General features: G+C 33.2%; 1 protein-coding gene across 1 annotated transcript; it reads right to left on the bottom strand.

The window, feature by feature from the left end:
- Nucleotides 1-1,241: 1,241 nt before the first annotated feature.
- LOC106539592 (cytosolic phospholipase A2 gamma) lies at nucleotides 1,242-15,389 on the bottom strand. The gene is made up of 14 exons (XM_014054399.2): nucleotides 15,208-15,389; nucleotides 14,476-14,592; nucleotides 12,974-13,116; nucleotides 11,727-11,925; nucleotides 10,418-10,526; nucleotides 9,648-9,788; nucleotides 9,261-9,314; nucleotides 8,069-8,128; nucleotides 7,572-7,694; nucleotides 5,814-5,939; nucleotides 4,842-4,949; nucleotides 4,033-4,187; nucleotides 3,408-3,576; nucleotides 1,242-2,164 (listed from the first exon to the last, which is right to left on the bottom strand). Exons 1-14 carry the CDS (start codon nucleotides 15,223-15,225, stop codon nucleotides 2,007-2,009), a joined length of 1,680 nt encoding a protein of 559 aa, XP_013909874.2. The 5' UTR covers nucleotides 15,226-15,389; the 3' UTR covers nucleotides 1,242-2,006.
- Between the last annotated feature and the right edge of the window lie 1,571 nt (nucleotides 15,390-16,960).

The raw sequence follows: 16,960 nt of genomic DNA, 5'->3' as shown, positions 1-16,960 counted from the left end.
GGTCAAAATCGATATTCGGTTGAAACTTTGAGAATGAATTTGGAAACTGTGTTGAAAAATCTGGAAAATCGAACGGAACTGTTTGAAGATTTGTTGTGTTCTTATCCACCTCGTTTGAATGCTGTTCGAAGGGCTAATGGTGGTCATACTGACTATTAAATCGTGTCAATAAACTCAGTTTTTGATGGGCTTTCGAATGGTGTATGAATTATTTGTGTTGTTATTACAAGTGTTGCTGTGACCCCCTAGGAAAAGGTTATGCCCCGCCCTGTACAGAGGGAAGAGTTGAGAATACTTATAAAACAATAATGAAATTTGAGGACAGAGTTCAAAAAATTCCAGACATATGAAAGTGATAAGAAAATTGTTGACGTTGACAGCAAATCGAGTGTGGAGGGAAATGATAAGTGCAAAATACGGAAAGGAGAGATCGATGAACTGGAACTCTATCTCAGATGTCAAAACATAGATGAAGAAAGGGGAGAAATTTGGCAGAAACAATGAGTGTAATTTCAGCAGAAGCACCAGTGATAACAAAAGTCAAGCAGATGAAAGGAACAGATGGAGGGTTTTGAATTCTTATAAGATTGTCAAGAGAAGTCCACATAAGACTTAACAAGAAAACACTTAGAATACAGATTCTACAAATGGCAAGAGATATTGGACTGCACTATTTCTGGAAGGATACAGGATGATGAAATGAAATGTCACAATAAAATTTAGTTAAATATAGTTAAACTTTGAGTGTATGTATAAGATAAAGTAACAAGAGCTATATACTAGATTGATAATATGAAATTCTATATAAACTGTAAGTGAGGATGGAGATGAGATTGAAAAGACTTTTTATAAAAGATAAATAATTCTATATAGAATAGAATATAAAGATGTCATTGGATGATTTCAGGATGATGTAATGAAATGCCATAATATAAATTTACCTCAAATTTAATATGCCTCATATAAAAAGGATGTAATAATAGCTATGCTTAATGGATGTTTAACAATTATAATAATTTATATAAATGTATCTTAGATTGATGATATTAATAATAGAAAAACATGGAATTGAAAATTATTAGAAAATGTTATTAATGGTAAAACAATAGAATGACTTAGAATAGGATACAAAAAAATCTTTATTATTGGATATATTGAAGATGATATAATGAATCATTATAACACAATTTGATACATATTTAGAATACCTTGTTTAAAATGGTGAAACAATAGTGATAATTAAACAAATGAAGTACAATAATAATGTATAAAAAGATATTTGATTGACAATATGTGATTTTTGATAAAGCTCAAGTGATGACTATGGAGAGGACGCAGAAAGATATTATAACCAAGCGACATACTGTATGTAGTTGAAGAGGTTTTTATATTATATGTTTTGTGTGTTTATGTTTGTTTGAAAATTAAAATTTAAAAATGTTATAAGCATACATATGTATGTAGGTATGTATGTATGTATGTATGTATGTATGTGTGTGTGTATGTATGTATTATAAAAACTAGAAAATATAGCAGTATTTCATAAAAAACCATAAAACATGTATCTCCAAGTGATTTTTTTTAGTCCCAATCACTACTCCTTGCAATTCTTTTGTCATTAGTTTTTTTTTTAGAAATGGCTAGCTAGATTTATATCTAAAACAAGATTACAATTTACAGTCTTCTAGTTTCTAGTTATTGTCTTAACTTCTATCTCAAAATAGATAGATCTCCCTCTTTAATTTTTTCCATTCTTTACTTCTCTGGATAATCAATTCTGAATTATTGAACAATTATTAATGTAAAATTTTACTTTTTTATAATGTTAGCAAAAATCACAAATATGCATGATCCCAAACTCAATAGATATTAATTAAACCTCTTTCAGGGGAGGAAGGTAAACTGCATAAAACTTCCTCAGTATTAATAGTTAGTAATAGTATTTTCTGTTGGAGAACAAGCTTTTCATCGATCAATATATAATGGAAAACATTTGCTTCAGCAGTTTATGAAGTAGAGCCTACAATGTGCTTGATTTCCTCCAGAATCTTTTGCTGAACATTTGCTACATTCTTCTTTGCTGCAATAAGCAACTTTTCAATCTCTTCAACAGAATAGTTCAACTTGAAAGTGGAGAATTCTTCTCTATATTCAGCAATTTCACCTAAACATGAGACAGAATTTAAATTTTTAAAAAATAAATTAGGAGGCAAAGTGTCCATAAGTTATCTGAATTATACAAAAAAAAAAATTATATTTCACCAAGAGGAATTATTACAAATAATAATGTCTAGCAAAATAAAGAATGCTGTTCATCATGAGGTTTCAATCACCTTTAATTTCCTTGGACAAAGTAAATGTTGTTTAGAAAGTATAAAATTAAATAAAAACAATTAGTGACAATAGTAATAATTAGGGCAGCATTGCTTTTCAAAGGGGCACTACATTTCAACAGTGGCCTGACAAATCATTCCCTTTAAGCTGCTTCCTGAAGAATATGGTTCTTTCATATTTAAGAGTAAGAAAACATGCTCATTTGCTTTGCTTATTTTAGGACTTCCAAATACTTTTAATATTAGAAAAGCCTTCCAATTAGGTAGCAAAAATTGCCAAAATATTTTTATACAGGGATGTTGAGAGGTTTCTTCGGTCCTGTCAGATCTTCCAGGTAAACCAGGCAGGAAATGGACAAAATGAACAATTCTGTCTTATTGCAAGGCTACATTTATAGAATCATGCAAATCTGAAGGCACAAACTTCCTGCCTTCACTGTTAACATGTCCATTAAGGCAAGAGTTTACTAAATGTTTTTCCTTAATTGTGTTCTTCTTTCTCATCTCTGTGTGCTTCCTAGGCAGCATCTCATTCTTTCTTTTCCCACAATTTATATATTAATTAAAAACATGTTGAATTACTGGTCATGACTTTCAGGTGATCTGCATACTTTGTTTTAAAAAAATCATGGCATCTCTTTATTTCAAGAAGTAAAATCAAGGCATTGACAAACCTGATTACAGAGACCTAGCAAACTCTACAACTAATCAGATTTAAATTGGACTATTTTATAAGGTTAGGAGGATTTCGGAGAGTGGGATATTCATATTTCAAAAACCCCTTACCCAGATTTTGGCCACCACCAATAAAACAAAATATTTTACATTATACAATCCTGTTTTGACTTAGTAAAGAGGATTTAATTCTGTGAAACATTTTTATAGAAAAACAGTGAGAGTAAAGAAAATACAGCATTAGAGATGAAAATATGTCAAAATGATAGATATAAGAATTAGAGAGAAATTGTTGTAGTTTAAGCATTAAGAGGATTCAGAAAATGTAACATATTCAATATTGTTTGCCCCCAATGCTTTTTTCACATTTTTCTCAAATGGTTCTCATTTCCAGGTTACCTGGGCAGTTGATTTTGTTGAATAATGGACAATGTATAATAGTTGGTGTGTGTTCTCCTCTGAAGATGTAGCAATCTAATGGATTATCTAGATCTTGTAATGCATTCTCATCTATTTTTGGAAATGGAATTGCATGTGCTTCACAATATTCAGCAGCTTTTTTAATTGTCTAACCAATGAAGAAAGAGAAATCATTAATATAAAGAAATAGATGCTAGCTAATTAGAATTAATGTTTATAATTATTTCTTGTGTTGCATTTAGAGTCTAGACTCTGAAAGAACTCAACCCTGGAAAGAGGAAAATAATTTATCATGTTTCTCTTCAATAGTCTAGTAATGCCAAAACTTTATCAGAACTGGAGAATACTAGAATATGAAGAAATTGTGCTAAAGATTCTCCCATATAAATATATAATTTTATGAAAATAAATTATCAAGAGGTAGGTACAGCACTGCCAAAGACATATCAGGATGATATTTTATCTACAGTAATTCAAATTCAAATTTCTTCTATTACTTTTCAAGTATCATTTAAGTATAAAACAAATAAGATATGTCTTGCTGAATCATGAAAGCATTATTCTTCAACTGAATTCTAGGCATGTATTATTTTAAATGAATTACCAGAAAAGGGTCTCCAGCACTGAAGTCAAAAGACAGAATCAACTTCACCTGCCTCTCAGGACGCAAAACTGAAGGATACGCTGTATTTATAGTGAGACCAGCATCAATTAAAGATACGATGGGATTGCTTGTGAGTTCAGGAAATTTAACATCAGCTAATCATATGAAATGAAACAAAATATTAGTGATAACTCTTTATTACACCAACTAACTTGTTAAAGTGACTGTATGGCAAAAAACCTGACATTATTAAATAGTTTAACTGATATATCTAATACCTGTAGAAGCACTGCTATGAATATGCAATGCTTAGAGCATTGAGAACTTATACACAATATATTTGCAGAAGTAGTCAATTAGATGGGAGCATTTTTCTACAAAAGAATTTTGTTGGACAGGTACATTGCCTATCAAGTAAAAAAGGAGGAGCATCTTAGTCCAAAGGTGAACAGCTATTATTTTCCCCACAAACACTAATTCCTTGCGTGTCCAATCACACTTGGCCAATAAAGAATTCTATTCTACTCTACTCTATTCTATTCTTAAGCAATCCTTCTTGCTTCTCTCTCCTCCCTTCTTTTCATGTTTACGTACATTGTTAGATGACATCCAGTGCAAAATTTCTCATACTGAATATTTTCCAGTTCTCCTAAAAGGACACAGGAATAGAAGGCAAATGGGGGGAAATTGATAATATCCCCAAGATTTATATATTTGGTGTTTTTAATGCAAGGGTATGGTAATTTTCTCAAGTGTGATCTTAAAGATATACATTATACAAAATGAATAGTACAATGATTATAACTTACTACATTGGTACAGGAAATTATGGATGCTACCCCAGGACCAATTTAAAAGGCACAAACATGTTTTTTTCACCATTTTAAGACATCTCTTATTGAACTCATTGGTAACATCTAAAAGAAATGACAGTGAGACGTAGGAATGAAAGAGATAAAATTATAAACAGTTGAAATGCCAGCTATTTCCATTCATTTTTTTAATCTTTTAAATCTAGATGTTGCTTTTCTAATACATGGTACTAAATATTAGGAAATAAAAAATCGAACATGAAATATGAAAATATATGGAATATATTTATTATTTTGCCAACCTTCTATAAAAAGCATGCTTAACATCTGGTTTTTCCATTGCAATTTATAATCTCAGAAGTGCAATATTTTCATTACACTCTACACTGACACAGTGTAAAGCCCTATTGGAATCCTTATGAAAAAAATTTAAAGGTAGATGTGTCCAAGATAATTATTCACTTGAAGTAGACCATTTGTAATTAAATTGCTATGACAATGAAATATTAGTCTTCTATTATTCTTTTAACTATACTTTGTTAAAATCCAGCTTTTTCAGAAGGTCTTTAAGTTAATAAATCATTAGAGGAAGATCAAGACAATTTTTATTATTGCTTACCATGTTTATAGTTTTGTTTTCCAAAATTTAAAGATCTAAATATGGCTTTTGTATTGTTTCATTGTTTGCTACCTAGAACCTATGAGATGGTTTGTACATCTATTAAAAAAAACCAACAACACAAAAACTTTAAAGAAGCCATGCATTATGGATAATCATTAAGGTTTTCCTGTCAACTCTTTCTCTGATGCTATTCTTTTTGGTACTCTGTAAGTTATAAAATATCATAATATTCTATCCTATTGATAGATTGTATAGCTTTCTATTTTTAAAAAAATCCATTAAATTCTGATTGCCTTAAGAAATCTAGAGGCTCTGAAGAAGAATTAAATATCCTAGCAACCACTTGCCTCCAAAATCAGCATCCAAAGTTTGAAATAATGTTGTGTACTGTTCTTTTTTTCTCTGTTCATCTGCAGAATACCAGGTCTCACGCATTTCTCTGATCAACTGATAGCTTTTGCTGTATTTATAATCTTTATAGAAATGGAAGATGGGAATTTTAGTTAACTAAGCAGCTTTTACTCAATAAGCACATTCCATGTATGACATACACTAAATTTACATTTGGTTTGGGCTTATGAGGAAGCATTTAAGACAGCAAGCCAATTCAGTTCATCTAAATCAGCAAGACTTTCATTTCAACTTTCATTTCAGAAGAATAGACAGAAAATAATTACTAATTATTTAAATATTTAAACCTGGGTCAACTGGGTCAACTAAAGTTGCAATCAGTAACTTAAATTGAGATGGGATGATTTTTAACAGTTAGTAGCAAATTTTATTCAATGGTCTTGGATACAATTATTTATTTTGACTCTGAAGCATTTATAAACTATTCAAAGCTTAAAACTGAGTTTTTTCTAATGGCTGGTAATTTTGGTTTCTTCTAGGCCAGGAGTCAATTTTAATTTTTGGGATTGCAGTATTGTAATATAAATTTAATCTATTGTAATATATACTTTTAAATCAAATGACATATGAAATGTTTATATTGCATGGAACTTACTTTTGAATATTCTTCCCCCCGCCACTCTGGTTTATTAAAATCTTTACTATCTCGATATCGTCACATTTTCCTTAGGATCAGGTAGATAATATACAGTATATAACACATATTTTCACAGGGAAATTATCTTCTTAGAAATTCTTATTGTGCACTCTGTTTGTTAGATTGTTGGTCCAAAATGGAGAGTATTTGACCAATCAAGTTGTCTTTCCTTTGGAACATTATTCCCTAAAAGACTCATGAGCCTCCTACAACAATGATTTTGACCTGCACTGAAGACCTGGATATTCAGGCAAGGTAAGTCCCTTATAAGATTTTGTTTGCTTCTGCATTCCCACCCTGCCCCCAAGTCCACAATGCATATAATCTGCTTCTCCAGTTTATTGTATTATATTGTAATTTGTATTCTGTATTCTGGAATTGGTCCATCAGATAGCTGAGTTGTTGTGGAATCAGGCAATATTGGAATTGAATTAAATAAATCAATGGAATTGAATGAAACTACCCAAACAAACACATATACATACAAATAAAACCACCTCAGGCTTAAATATGTACTTAATTCAGAGAATTCTTAAAATAAATATACAATTGAAATCTTAGGGGGTTTGATGGCTAAAGGTTTGATGGCTAAAGAAAAAATCTGTGATTTTGTTTTCATTTTGGTAATTTCAGAAAAACTTTTGTATGCTCAAAGATAGCTCAAAATACTGAAAGAATGGGTGCTGAAGTTCATAGAATTGACTCAAGTAGTACTTTAATCTATCTTGTCTAGCTTTGTTTCCTAAGTGAAAATGACTTTTTGCTAGAACTCCCAAAATGCTATATTAATTTGGGGATTTGATTATTATAAATGTTTATAGAAATACTGGGTATTATCAAATTTTAGATATAAAAATTTAATATATTTTATATATGTAACTGTCAAAAAACCCTTGGAAACTATTTTTGTTTTCATTTTTTATTACACTGCATCTTTCCTTACCATAAAATTTTCCTTCTTAATATTTTTTTAATGTTTTACATTTTCTAGAAATTTAAGTGTATAAAAAAACCCCAATAAAACCTTTATTTTTATATAGAGTTTATATTAACTTACCTTTCAAGATATTTTCCAGGTGATCAAATTTATCTAGTCCTTCTTTATCTGTAGATTCCAATAACTGCAGTTCCAGGAGTGTCTGATAGCATTCATAGAGCATATTAAATTTCTTAATGTCTGCTTTTTGACAATTGAAAAGATAAGAAAAACAGATTAGTATAATAATAGAGTTGGAAGGGACCTTGGAGTTTACTAGTTCAACTCCTGCTCAATCGAGAAACCCTATACTATTTCAGTGAAATGGTTGTCTCTTAAAAAGTTCTAGTGATGTTTAAGACATCAGGCTAGAAACCAAAAGACTTTGTATTTAGGGCCTGCTTTAAGTACAAAAGCCAGTCATTCTCTCTCAACCCATGATATCATGCTCGGGTAACAAACCAATCCATTGCCACCTATGGATGAATATTTGCTTGATCTGAAAAACAGGCTGTGCAGCAGAAAATGCTATGGGGGAGAGGAGTGAAAGAAAGGGATGTATTTGCAATAAATCTTACCTAAATCTTTTGAAGTTATGTCCTCTGATTTTTCACATTTGCCAATATCTTTTAAAGCATCTTAAAAGATAGATGAATACATTCTTAGCTACAACAGTTTACTTTTTCTAGCACAATATTGCAATGTAGTTTTAAACAAACAGAAAGGTGCTTTAATCAACATGTTGCCAAAATGTTTGACTCTCTCTATAATTGATTCTTTTAACCATAATACTTTCTTGACATTTATAATGCTTTGTGATGTATTAGTATTATCCTTGGAATTCTACTACTCTATGTACTGTACATTATTCCCAGCACTGAAAATTTGTATGAGAAACGAGGAAACAGGAGCCTAGAATCAACTAAACCAGTCTGTTTTCTACTAGGCATTCCATTAGAGCTGACCTTGTTTGCCATCTATAACTACAATAATTACAGAAAGAGAGAGGGTATAAAAACATATCTGGAGAATGCAATTATTGGATTATTATTTGGAGAATAACTATAGTCAGGTAATGAAGCATTTACAAGAAAAAAAGAAGTTCAAGGTCTCCAGGGATCAACTCTAAGCTACATATATTATCTTCTATTGGCAATCTAGGAAATATCTTTCATATCTTTTACTATTTAGGACTAGGGTAAACAGATATTTTGTAATTCAACATTCATAAGCCTTAACTGTGTGATTATAGATAATGGAATTCATAGATTTTAAAGCTACTGCCATAGGTTCTAAGGTTGGGAAGTTGAAACAGTTGGCTCAATATATGTAACTCAGCATCAGTGGTGGGTTGCAGGCAGTACACCCCGGTACGGGCATACTGGTGCCTGCCCGGAGCACTGGTACCATTCCGGTATGGTGCTCCGGAGGGCTCACCCACCCACCTAAGCTCCTTACCTATTTGAGCTTTCAGTGCTTCCGCTCACGCACACAGAGCATACGGCGCCTGCGCGATGCTTTGACAAACAGATGGAGTGTCACAGAGGCTCGCAGAGTCTTCACAAGAGGTAAGGATGCATGCGCATATTGCATGCATATGTGCACACACTGCACACATTCATGTGGTGGATGCCAGGCCCCATTGCAACTGGTACGGGTTAGCGTTAAGATTAGGATCCGGAACCCACCACTACTCAGCATGTTTGTGATCTCCACTGAATCGTGGACTCATCCGATATCACACTAATCCAAACACAAAAAGAATGATACCTGATATAGTCTTTGAAATCTCTTGCTCGCCTCCAAGAGCACTTCCCCACAAACCTAAAAATAAGGAAAATACCTTTCATATTACAATCTAGGGTTTGCAGTAGATCCATTTGTTTTAAATAGACAAAATTCCACCATGTAGCCCAGAAAAATAAAATCAATCTAGCCAAGCACCATCCTTTCTTTGTACCTTGGATTATTATTAATGCCTCTTGGTTATGTTCTTAAACAATTTATTCCAGAAAACTCTTGATGAAATGATTTGTTTGAACTACATACTTTAAATTTTCAGGGGCATGTTCCCTCTCTACATTTTTATTAAGTAGTTATGCAAATACAAAAAGTGTTTCTTTGTTTCAAGGGCAAAAAAAATCAGATATGACATACCTTGCAAATAGCAAATATTTTTTCCTTTTTTTTCTCTGATCAGCTGCCCATTTTGAAATATGCTCCCAAAGTATTTGCTATCTACATATGTCCCTAGTCCAGGAATTCCAACCTCATGAGGGGTAAACTCAAACCAGGTACCTGAAAATATTACAGCAAAAAAAGCAAAAATTAACATTCTAATAAAATTAGTACAATTAAAATTATTACATTGTACAGAGCTCGACTTTACCCAAGACTACACAGGCCAAGGTTATGATTAAAATTAAGATAAATGCCTTAGACAATTTAGAACCATGGCATTGTCAATTTCCCTATTCTTATCATGGCATCTGGACACAGACTATTAATTCCCCCAATTTTAAGATGTAGAATTAACTGTAGAAATAAACAGGCTAGAGAAGAAATCAAATTGTATTTACAGCATGTACAGAGGTTCTGATCCAACAGTGTGACCATGTGATTATAACTATTTTTTTCAGATGTACATGGAAGAACTGGAAATGACGTTCAGTTATAGTCACTTCATTGTGACTAAGATATTGCCAATGGAAAAGTTCAACTACAAAATTATTATTGCAGAAGTTGGCTGCGCTTTGTGAGGCATAAATCACCAATATATTTCTGATCCTTAGTTAACATAAGATTATTTGAAAATGTCTCATTTAGAAGCTTTGGACAATTGTTTTTTTAGATTTTTCAGTGATTTTAACAAGTAAGAACTTCTGATTTGAACAGTAAAATTTGGAAGTATAGACAAGCATACTTACCTGCATTTGGATTCTGATAAGTTTGCTTGTTCACAGCTGCATAGATAGGATAAGGGTTTTTTCCATTCTCACAAGATCCAGCATGCTCAGACAATTTTCCTTCCTCAAACTGAAATAAATTTATTTTGATTTAATTACTTTTTCCCCTTTTCATTGTTCATTGCTGTATTTAAGGGAGATATTGCCTTGACACATAACATGCAGGAAGATGTGGGTGCCTTTTTTACATTATATAATTATATTGTACATTATGAATGCGAATTTATTGGGCTATAATGAGATACAATTAAGATCAAGTAAGGTGCTAATACCACTCTATAAAGCCACACCAGCAGTGGTATTCAGCAGATTCTGACTAGTTCTGGAAAACTGGTAGCAGGAATTTTGAGTAGTTCAGAAAACCAGTAAATGCCACCGCCCCACCTATTATCTGCCTCCCAAGTCCCAGCTGATCAAATGAAATGGGGATTTTGAAGTATCCTTCCCCTGGAGTGAGGAAAGAATGGAGATTTGCAGTATCATTGCCCGGGAGTTGGGTGTATCCTTCCCCTGCCATGCCCACCAAGCACATCCACAGAACCAGTAGTAAAAAAATTGAATCCTACCATTGGACCACACCTAGCATACAGCATTCAGTTTTAGTCACTACACTATAAAAAAGATGTTGACATTCTAGAAAGAGTGCAGAGAAGAGCAACCAAGATAACTGTGAGACCGCCTACTGCCACATACCTCCCTACGGCCAGTAAGATCCCACTGATTGGGCCTCCTTCAGATGCCGTCAGCCAGACAGTGTCGGCTGGCGGGCACCCAGAGGAGAGCCTTCTCTGTGGCTGCTCCGACCCTTTGGAATCTGCTACCCCCAGAGATCCGGACCTTACCCACTCTCATGGCCTTCAGGAAAGCTGTTAAAACCTGGCTGTTCCGGCAGGCCTGGGGCTGTTGACCTCATTGTTAAGGTCCAGCCCTAATTAGAACGAATGCGTGTCTTGTGAATTTTTAAACTATCGGGTTTTTTTAAATTTTCCTTTCTTTCTTTTCTTTTTTCTTCGTAAGCCACCCGGAGTCCTTCGGGATTGGGCGGCATATAAATTTTAACACTCAATCAATCAATCAATCAATCAATCAATAAATAAATAAATAAATAAAGGAATGGAGGCTAACTTACAAGTCCCTTTCTATTCTGTTCATGTTATATCTGTTAAACTCCTAGGACATCACATAAGATCATCCAGTGGGACCCAGAATCAGAAAAGGCTACTCATTTATTTTAACTATCAAAGAAGTCTGAATATTGTTTTCCACCCACCTTGCTTAGCAGTTTATGCACAAGAAAATAGGACCAGAAATCAGTGAGAGAGTAACATTCATCTTCTGTAGCCTCTAGAACAGCTTTCATTGCTTTATTAACATCCCACTGGCCTTGGACAAGATTTTCAATCTGACATTTAATCACATTCTCTATTTCTTCTGACCAATCTTCATTTTTGTATAAGGTTGGCAAGCTCCTTTAAAAAGAACAAACCAAATATCTTTAGAACAATGGAAAAGTGCATGGAAATCATGCACAAGGAGTTTATTTACAGTTCATGCTAAAAAATAAGAAATCTGAAATCTGAATTTTCATTCTGATGAGAAAAAAGCTACATTCATGTAAAAATAATATTCTCAAAATTCTAAATATTAGAGAAAACATTAGAGTTCATTAACAACTTTAGAGATAACTAAGTGAAATTCTCTAATAGAAAATTGGAATACAAATATGGCTTTCAAAAAGGCTTTAAAAGCATGTCTTTAACAGATTTTTAACAATGTATATTCGTGCAATGCATGATGAATGCTATACAAGCTTTTATTCATTTAATGAAAAAGGCTGTATCCTCTAAAATTTATCCCATAATAAATATGTCAATTGCCATAAACATGTCAATTACCAAAAACCATGCATAATTAAATACTAGGAGGTAAGAATAGTTTAAACTTTCCCAAGCTTTCTGGCGTTGTGAACTGGGGGGGGGGGCAGGTGAGTGGCCAGTGAGGTCACATGCATGTGCAGCTCCATTTGCACAAGTGGTAGGCAAAGAGAACATGTATGCACATGCTTATTGTTGCTGACCCACTGCTCACAGAAGTGAGGATACCACTTGCGCAAATAGAGCACATGTGCATGTGCTCGCTGCTTTCCCTGCTGCTCATACAAGTGGAGATGCACTCACATGTGCTCACCCACCACTTCTGCAGCTCAGATTTAAACAGCTCATGGCCTGGTAGTGAACCATGGCCAGAGGAGCCCCCACCACCCCCACCACCAACGTAGCCGGCTTTGGGTCTAAGGCAGCATTAGAGCTTACAGACCAATTTTTAGCATGATACCTTAACTATTACACAAAAATGGTTCACATAAGGGTTATCATTGACTTTCAAATCTCCTTAGTTGTTTTACTTTTGATAATGACAACAGGATGTGGTTGAAATTAAAGATGAATTGATTTAGTAATGTAATCAGTGAGTATTTGCAGTAATTATTTGCTTTCACTGTCAGTATAATAGACTTACCAGGTAGAACCTGACACCCCACCCAAGTACATAACACAATCCAAAAGGTTATATTTCTTCAGCTCTGCTAGAGTGCCATAAAGTGCAATCATAGCCCTCATAGCTCCTCCTGCTCCTAGGACAGCAATATTGGGGATGTTCTCCTAATGGGATAAAAAAGGGAAGAATTAAATACAATTCTTTATTAGTATTTCATGGAACACTCCATCCAGTTTATTGGATAACTGAATAATACAGGTGTGCTCTTGCCTTATACCTAGATTTCTTTTTCAACTTCTTGATCTAGCCAATAATCCTACAATTCCTTAGTATTCTTTTATCCAAATAATATTCAGTCCAAATGTCTTTAAGTTTCAAAATCAGACAAGGTCAGCAAAGGGTTACAACTTGCTGAGGTTCTTATATTTAAGAATATAAATAGGTACTTGAAACGGCCGTGCTTGAAACTTGGTTTAACAATGATTCAGAAGAAATATTTCATAATAAGCATGAGCACAAGTGTAGCACTTTTCTACTTTTTATTAAAGCAACACATCTCTTTTTCATGATACCATAAGACCCTAAAAAGAGGGAAATGTGGCTATTATAAGAACATTAAATTTAAGATGACATTTTAAATCAGCTTCCTTTTTTTCAGGCTATGTAGAAGCTTGAAAAAAGTTGAGCTACTTTAATAAACAACAGAGAAGTAAATTACTTGTGCAAGATACTTCTAGACTGGATGTTGGCAACCAGCAGCTCTCAAGCTGAATGCAGCTATTTTGCCTCTGCCATATTTCTATAGCTAATGAAACTAACTCTTATTTTCAGAAAATTCTTATCCTGTCCCTCAGCTCTTCTTTCCTTTTTTTAAAACATTCAGCTGCTTGATGATAGTCAAAGAAATTCAATAGCTGCAGGCAAATTTTTACAGCTTGACCCAAGAATCAAATAATTTTTTTTTAAATCCCTCTTTTATTACTTTCCCTTCCTCTCCCTACAATTGCCTTTTTATTGTTTATTGCCCAATATATTGTAGAGGCTTTATTAAAGTGGAGGAATTTTTGACCTTCTTGATAAGAGGAAATGAAGGAAAAATCAAAATCTGGAGAAATTTATAGATAAATGGAAAAAGCTTAGCATGACTACCATATCTGACCTGAAAATATCTGGATGACCATGCAATAGAAATGAAGAGATGAAGAAAGCAGTATCTCTCTCTTGTTACCTACCATCATTTAGTTTTTTTTTCAACTTGTATGTCTATGGTTGTCTAGGAGATATATTTAACATCTTAAACACTACCGTAAACCTGGAAGAAAGGCAATTCTGGAAATATTTTAATATCAATTAAACATGGCTTTCATGTTGGGAAACAGGAGAGCTAGGGACACAGAAAGTCTTTTAAATTAAACAACAAATGCTTAAAATTTGACTTTATTAGATGAAAGATAAAAGATTTTGTGGCATTTATCTTGCTTTGTTACTAGTATCCTCAGGTAGACATATCAATGAAAACCTACCGAATCACACTGCATCCCAAGCTTAGCAAGAGCTTTTTGCACCTTTTTCTTCCGAGCAGTTATAGCTACTTCTTCACCATCTGACAGAGATTTTGAAATCCGTACTTTGGTTTTCCCCTAACAAATACACATACAAAACAATCATGGGAAAAATATATTCAACTTTACTAGCAAGTTAGACAACAAGGGGAATTAATGAACATTTTGACTCTATAACAAATTATCTGGATTATGGTGGTAGTGATTTGTTCCCTCAGTCTTATCCTTTCAAATAATATTGTATTAAACTTACATTAAAGTATCAGTTGTCCATGGACTGGATGCCATCTTTCTTATTTAAATTTCCCACACCCAAAAGACAATTAATAGTTCATTCCAAAACAATTTAGACAAGAGACTGATGTGCATCAATTTACATTATTTTTATAAATGTATACTTTGTTTTTATATCATTTTTATCAATTTGGGTATAAATTATGTAAATACAAATAATATTAATTACACCAAAGTCACAAACTTGGATTTAACAGATGTCCCTGCCCTTTAATGATCCATTATATTAAAATTTTATGATATTGGTAAGGAAGGAAATGTCTGCATTCATTAGTGTTATTTTACTGCATCCTGTTGACCAACTTTAATGATTTTATTAATTCTTAATATGCAATATTATTATTTTTTTAAAAGCTGCATTTTTAATTTTACTGATGTGTGAAAATAGAGGCACATTACCTTTCCAGTCATATCCATTTTATATTCCAGGCTTCTTTGCAGGGAACACGCAGTAATATTCCTCTGAATGTTCAGATTTTATAAATTCTGGCAACCAATAAAAATTATTCTGTTTATAGAAGGACCACAAAGTTTTGCAGCATGAAATGGTACGTTACAACTGTCCTGTTTCTGGAAGCAGACAGTGCTTAATATTGCCCCAGAAGAGGCTGGAACTTGCTGATCAGTAATATGATCCCTTCAACATTTCTTCTTTCTGCTCCTGGCATCCTATCTGCTGCATTTGATGACTCATTCTATTCTACAAGAGGTCAGTTAATGTGGCATTTACAAGGAAACTAAGACAAACTAAGAGTAGATAAGGCTAGTTTTGGAAAGCCAAGAGTAGATTATTTGGTTGATGTATTCATAGGGAAGAAAATGCATTGTGATAACAGCCTCCACCCCCCTTCTTCTTCTCTTTCTCTCTTTTTATTTTACTGTGAAGCTTCAGATTTGGGGAAATAAAAGACTAGAGAGCTCTTGGATTGATACCTTATTTTTAAGACAAGGTGACTAAGTATTTTTCTGTCTTAAAACACATCCTTCTACTGGTTGAATGATAGTTGTGTTGCTTCGTAACTTGACCTTTTTCTCTTTCAGATTCATGCTTTACAGAAAGGAATGATGACCTGATTTCTCAAGTGACTTGTATCTCAAAATTCTTACTATCTAGCACTTGGAACATTTTCAAAGCACAGTTGCTGAAAAACAATTGCACTGTTTGTGTAAAGTAGGGGTGGCTGCTTGAATATTTACAGAGCCACACCTCAAGAATGCTAATGAGTCACTTCAGAAGGGATCCAGGGGTGGGAAAGATTTCAAGAGCATGCATAGGCACCCCTTACAGATTTTTGATGATACTTCACAACTATCTAGCATATGCTGCATCTCTTGTAGCTTCAGACAAAAGGAAATTATTTGCCTTATTGAAGTAACCTGTAAATTAAAAATGGAATGAACATTTTAAAAGGCATGCATCTAGGGTCATTCAGACTTTATTTAGGAGTTTTACAATATTTATTTCCAAGGCCTATATACAAGTTGAGGTGTTCAAAATAAATAATGCCTTTAAGCCTGAACATAGTACTATATTTAAGTAATATTATTTTATCTTAATCATTTGCAGCATTCTACTTCAACTATAATTCAAATATGTACTCTAAATCTTGATGCTGAGAAAACCTTCAATTCTCTAATAATCTAAAACAGGTAAATGTGATTCCTCAACATATATTAACTGGGAAAGGTATTTATTAATTAGGTTTTCATCTAATAAATTAGTATGTGCTAAAATGCCATTTTGAAAGAATTTCTGGCGTTATCACAAGCATCTCAAACTATTTTTAAAAATCCAATGAAGTTGCCACCATAGGAGAGATTTAAAATCAAACAATGACAGCAAAATAACCTTCAAACAGAAAAGGAAAGGAAAATTTGCATGCATAATTTGTGAAGTCATGTAATTACATGCATTAATTACTTTTTCCTTTTTACTACAAATATATCCTTGAAGTATAAACCCAAAGTCTCAAGATTATTATAAATGTGTCATAAATCTAAAGTTTTTCAAGTCATGTTTGAGTCCAATTGATTTCATGGATAGATTTATATTGTTTTATTTATATTGTTTACAGCATGGAAACTGCTTTGGTCGCGCTGATCGATGATCTCTGGCGGGCCAGGGATAGGGGTCACCCCTCTATCCTTGTGC

The sequence above is a fragment of the Thamnophis sirtalis genome, unplaced genomic scaffold (assembly GCF_051295495.1).
Source record: "Thamnophis sirtalis isolate CommonGarterSnake01/CBP01778 unplaced genomic scaffold, rThaSir2_p1.2 scaffold_4, whole genome shotgun sequence".
Lineage (NCBI taxonomy): Eukaryota > Metazoa > Chordata > Lepidosauria > Squamata > Natricidae > Thamnophis > Thamnophis sirtalis.
Note: the sequence above shows the minus strand (reverse complement) of the source record. Positions and strands in the feature narration are given on the sequence as shown.

What these genes read in the sequence shown, in the direction of transcription:
- LOC106539592 (XM_014054399.2), bottom strand. An exon ending in GGGGTGTCAGGTTCTACCTG is followed by an intron (nt 11,926 to 12,973) that starts GTAAGTCTATTA and finishes TTCTTTTTAAAG; the next exon opens with GAGCTTGCCAACCTTATACA. An exon ending in CAACAAAATCAACTGCCCAG is followed by an intron (nt 2,165 to 3,407) that starts GTAACCTGGAAA and finishes TCTCATGTTTAG; the next exon opens with GTGAAATTGCTGAATATAGA.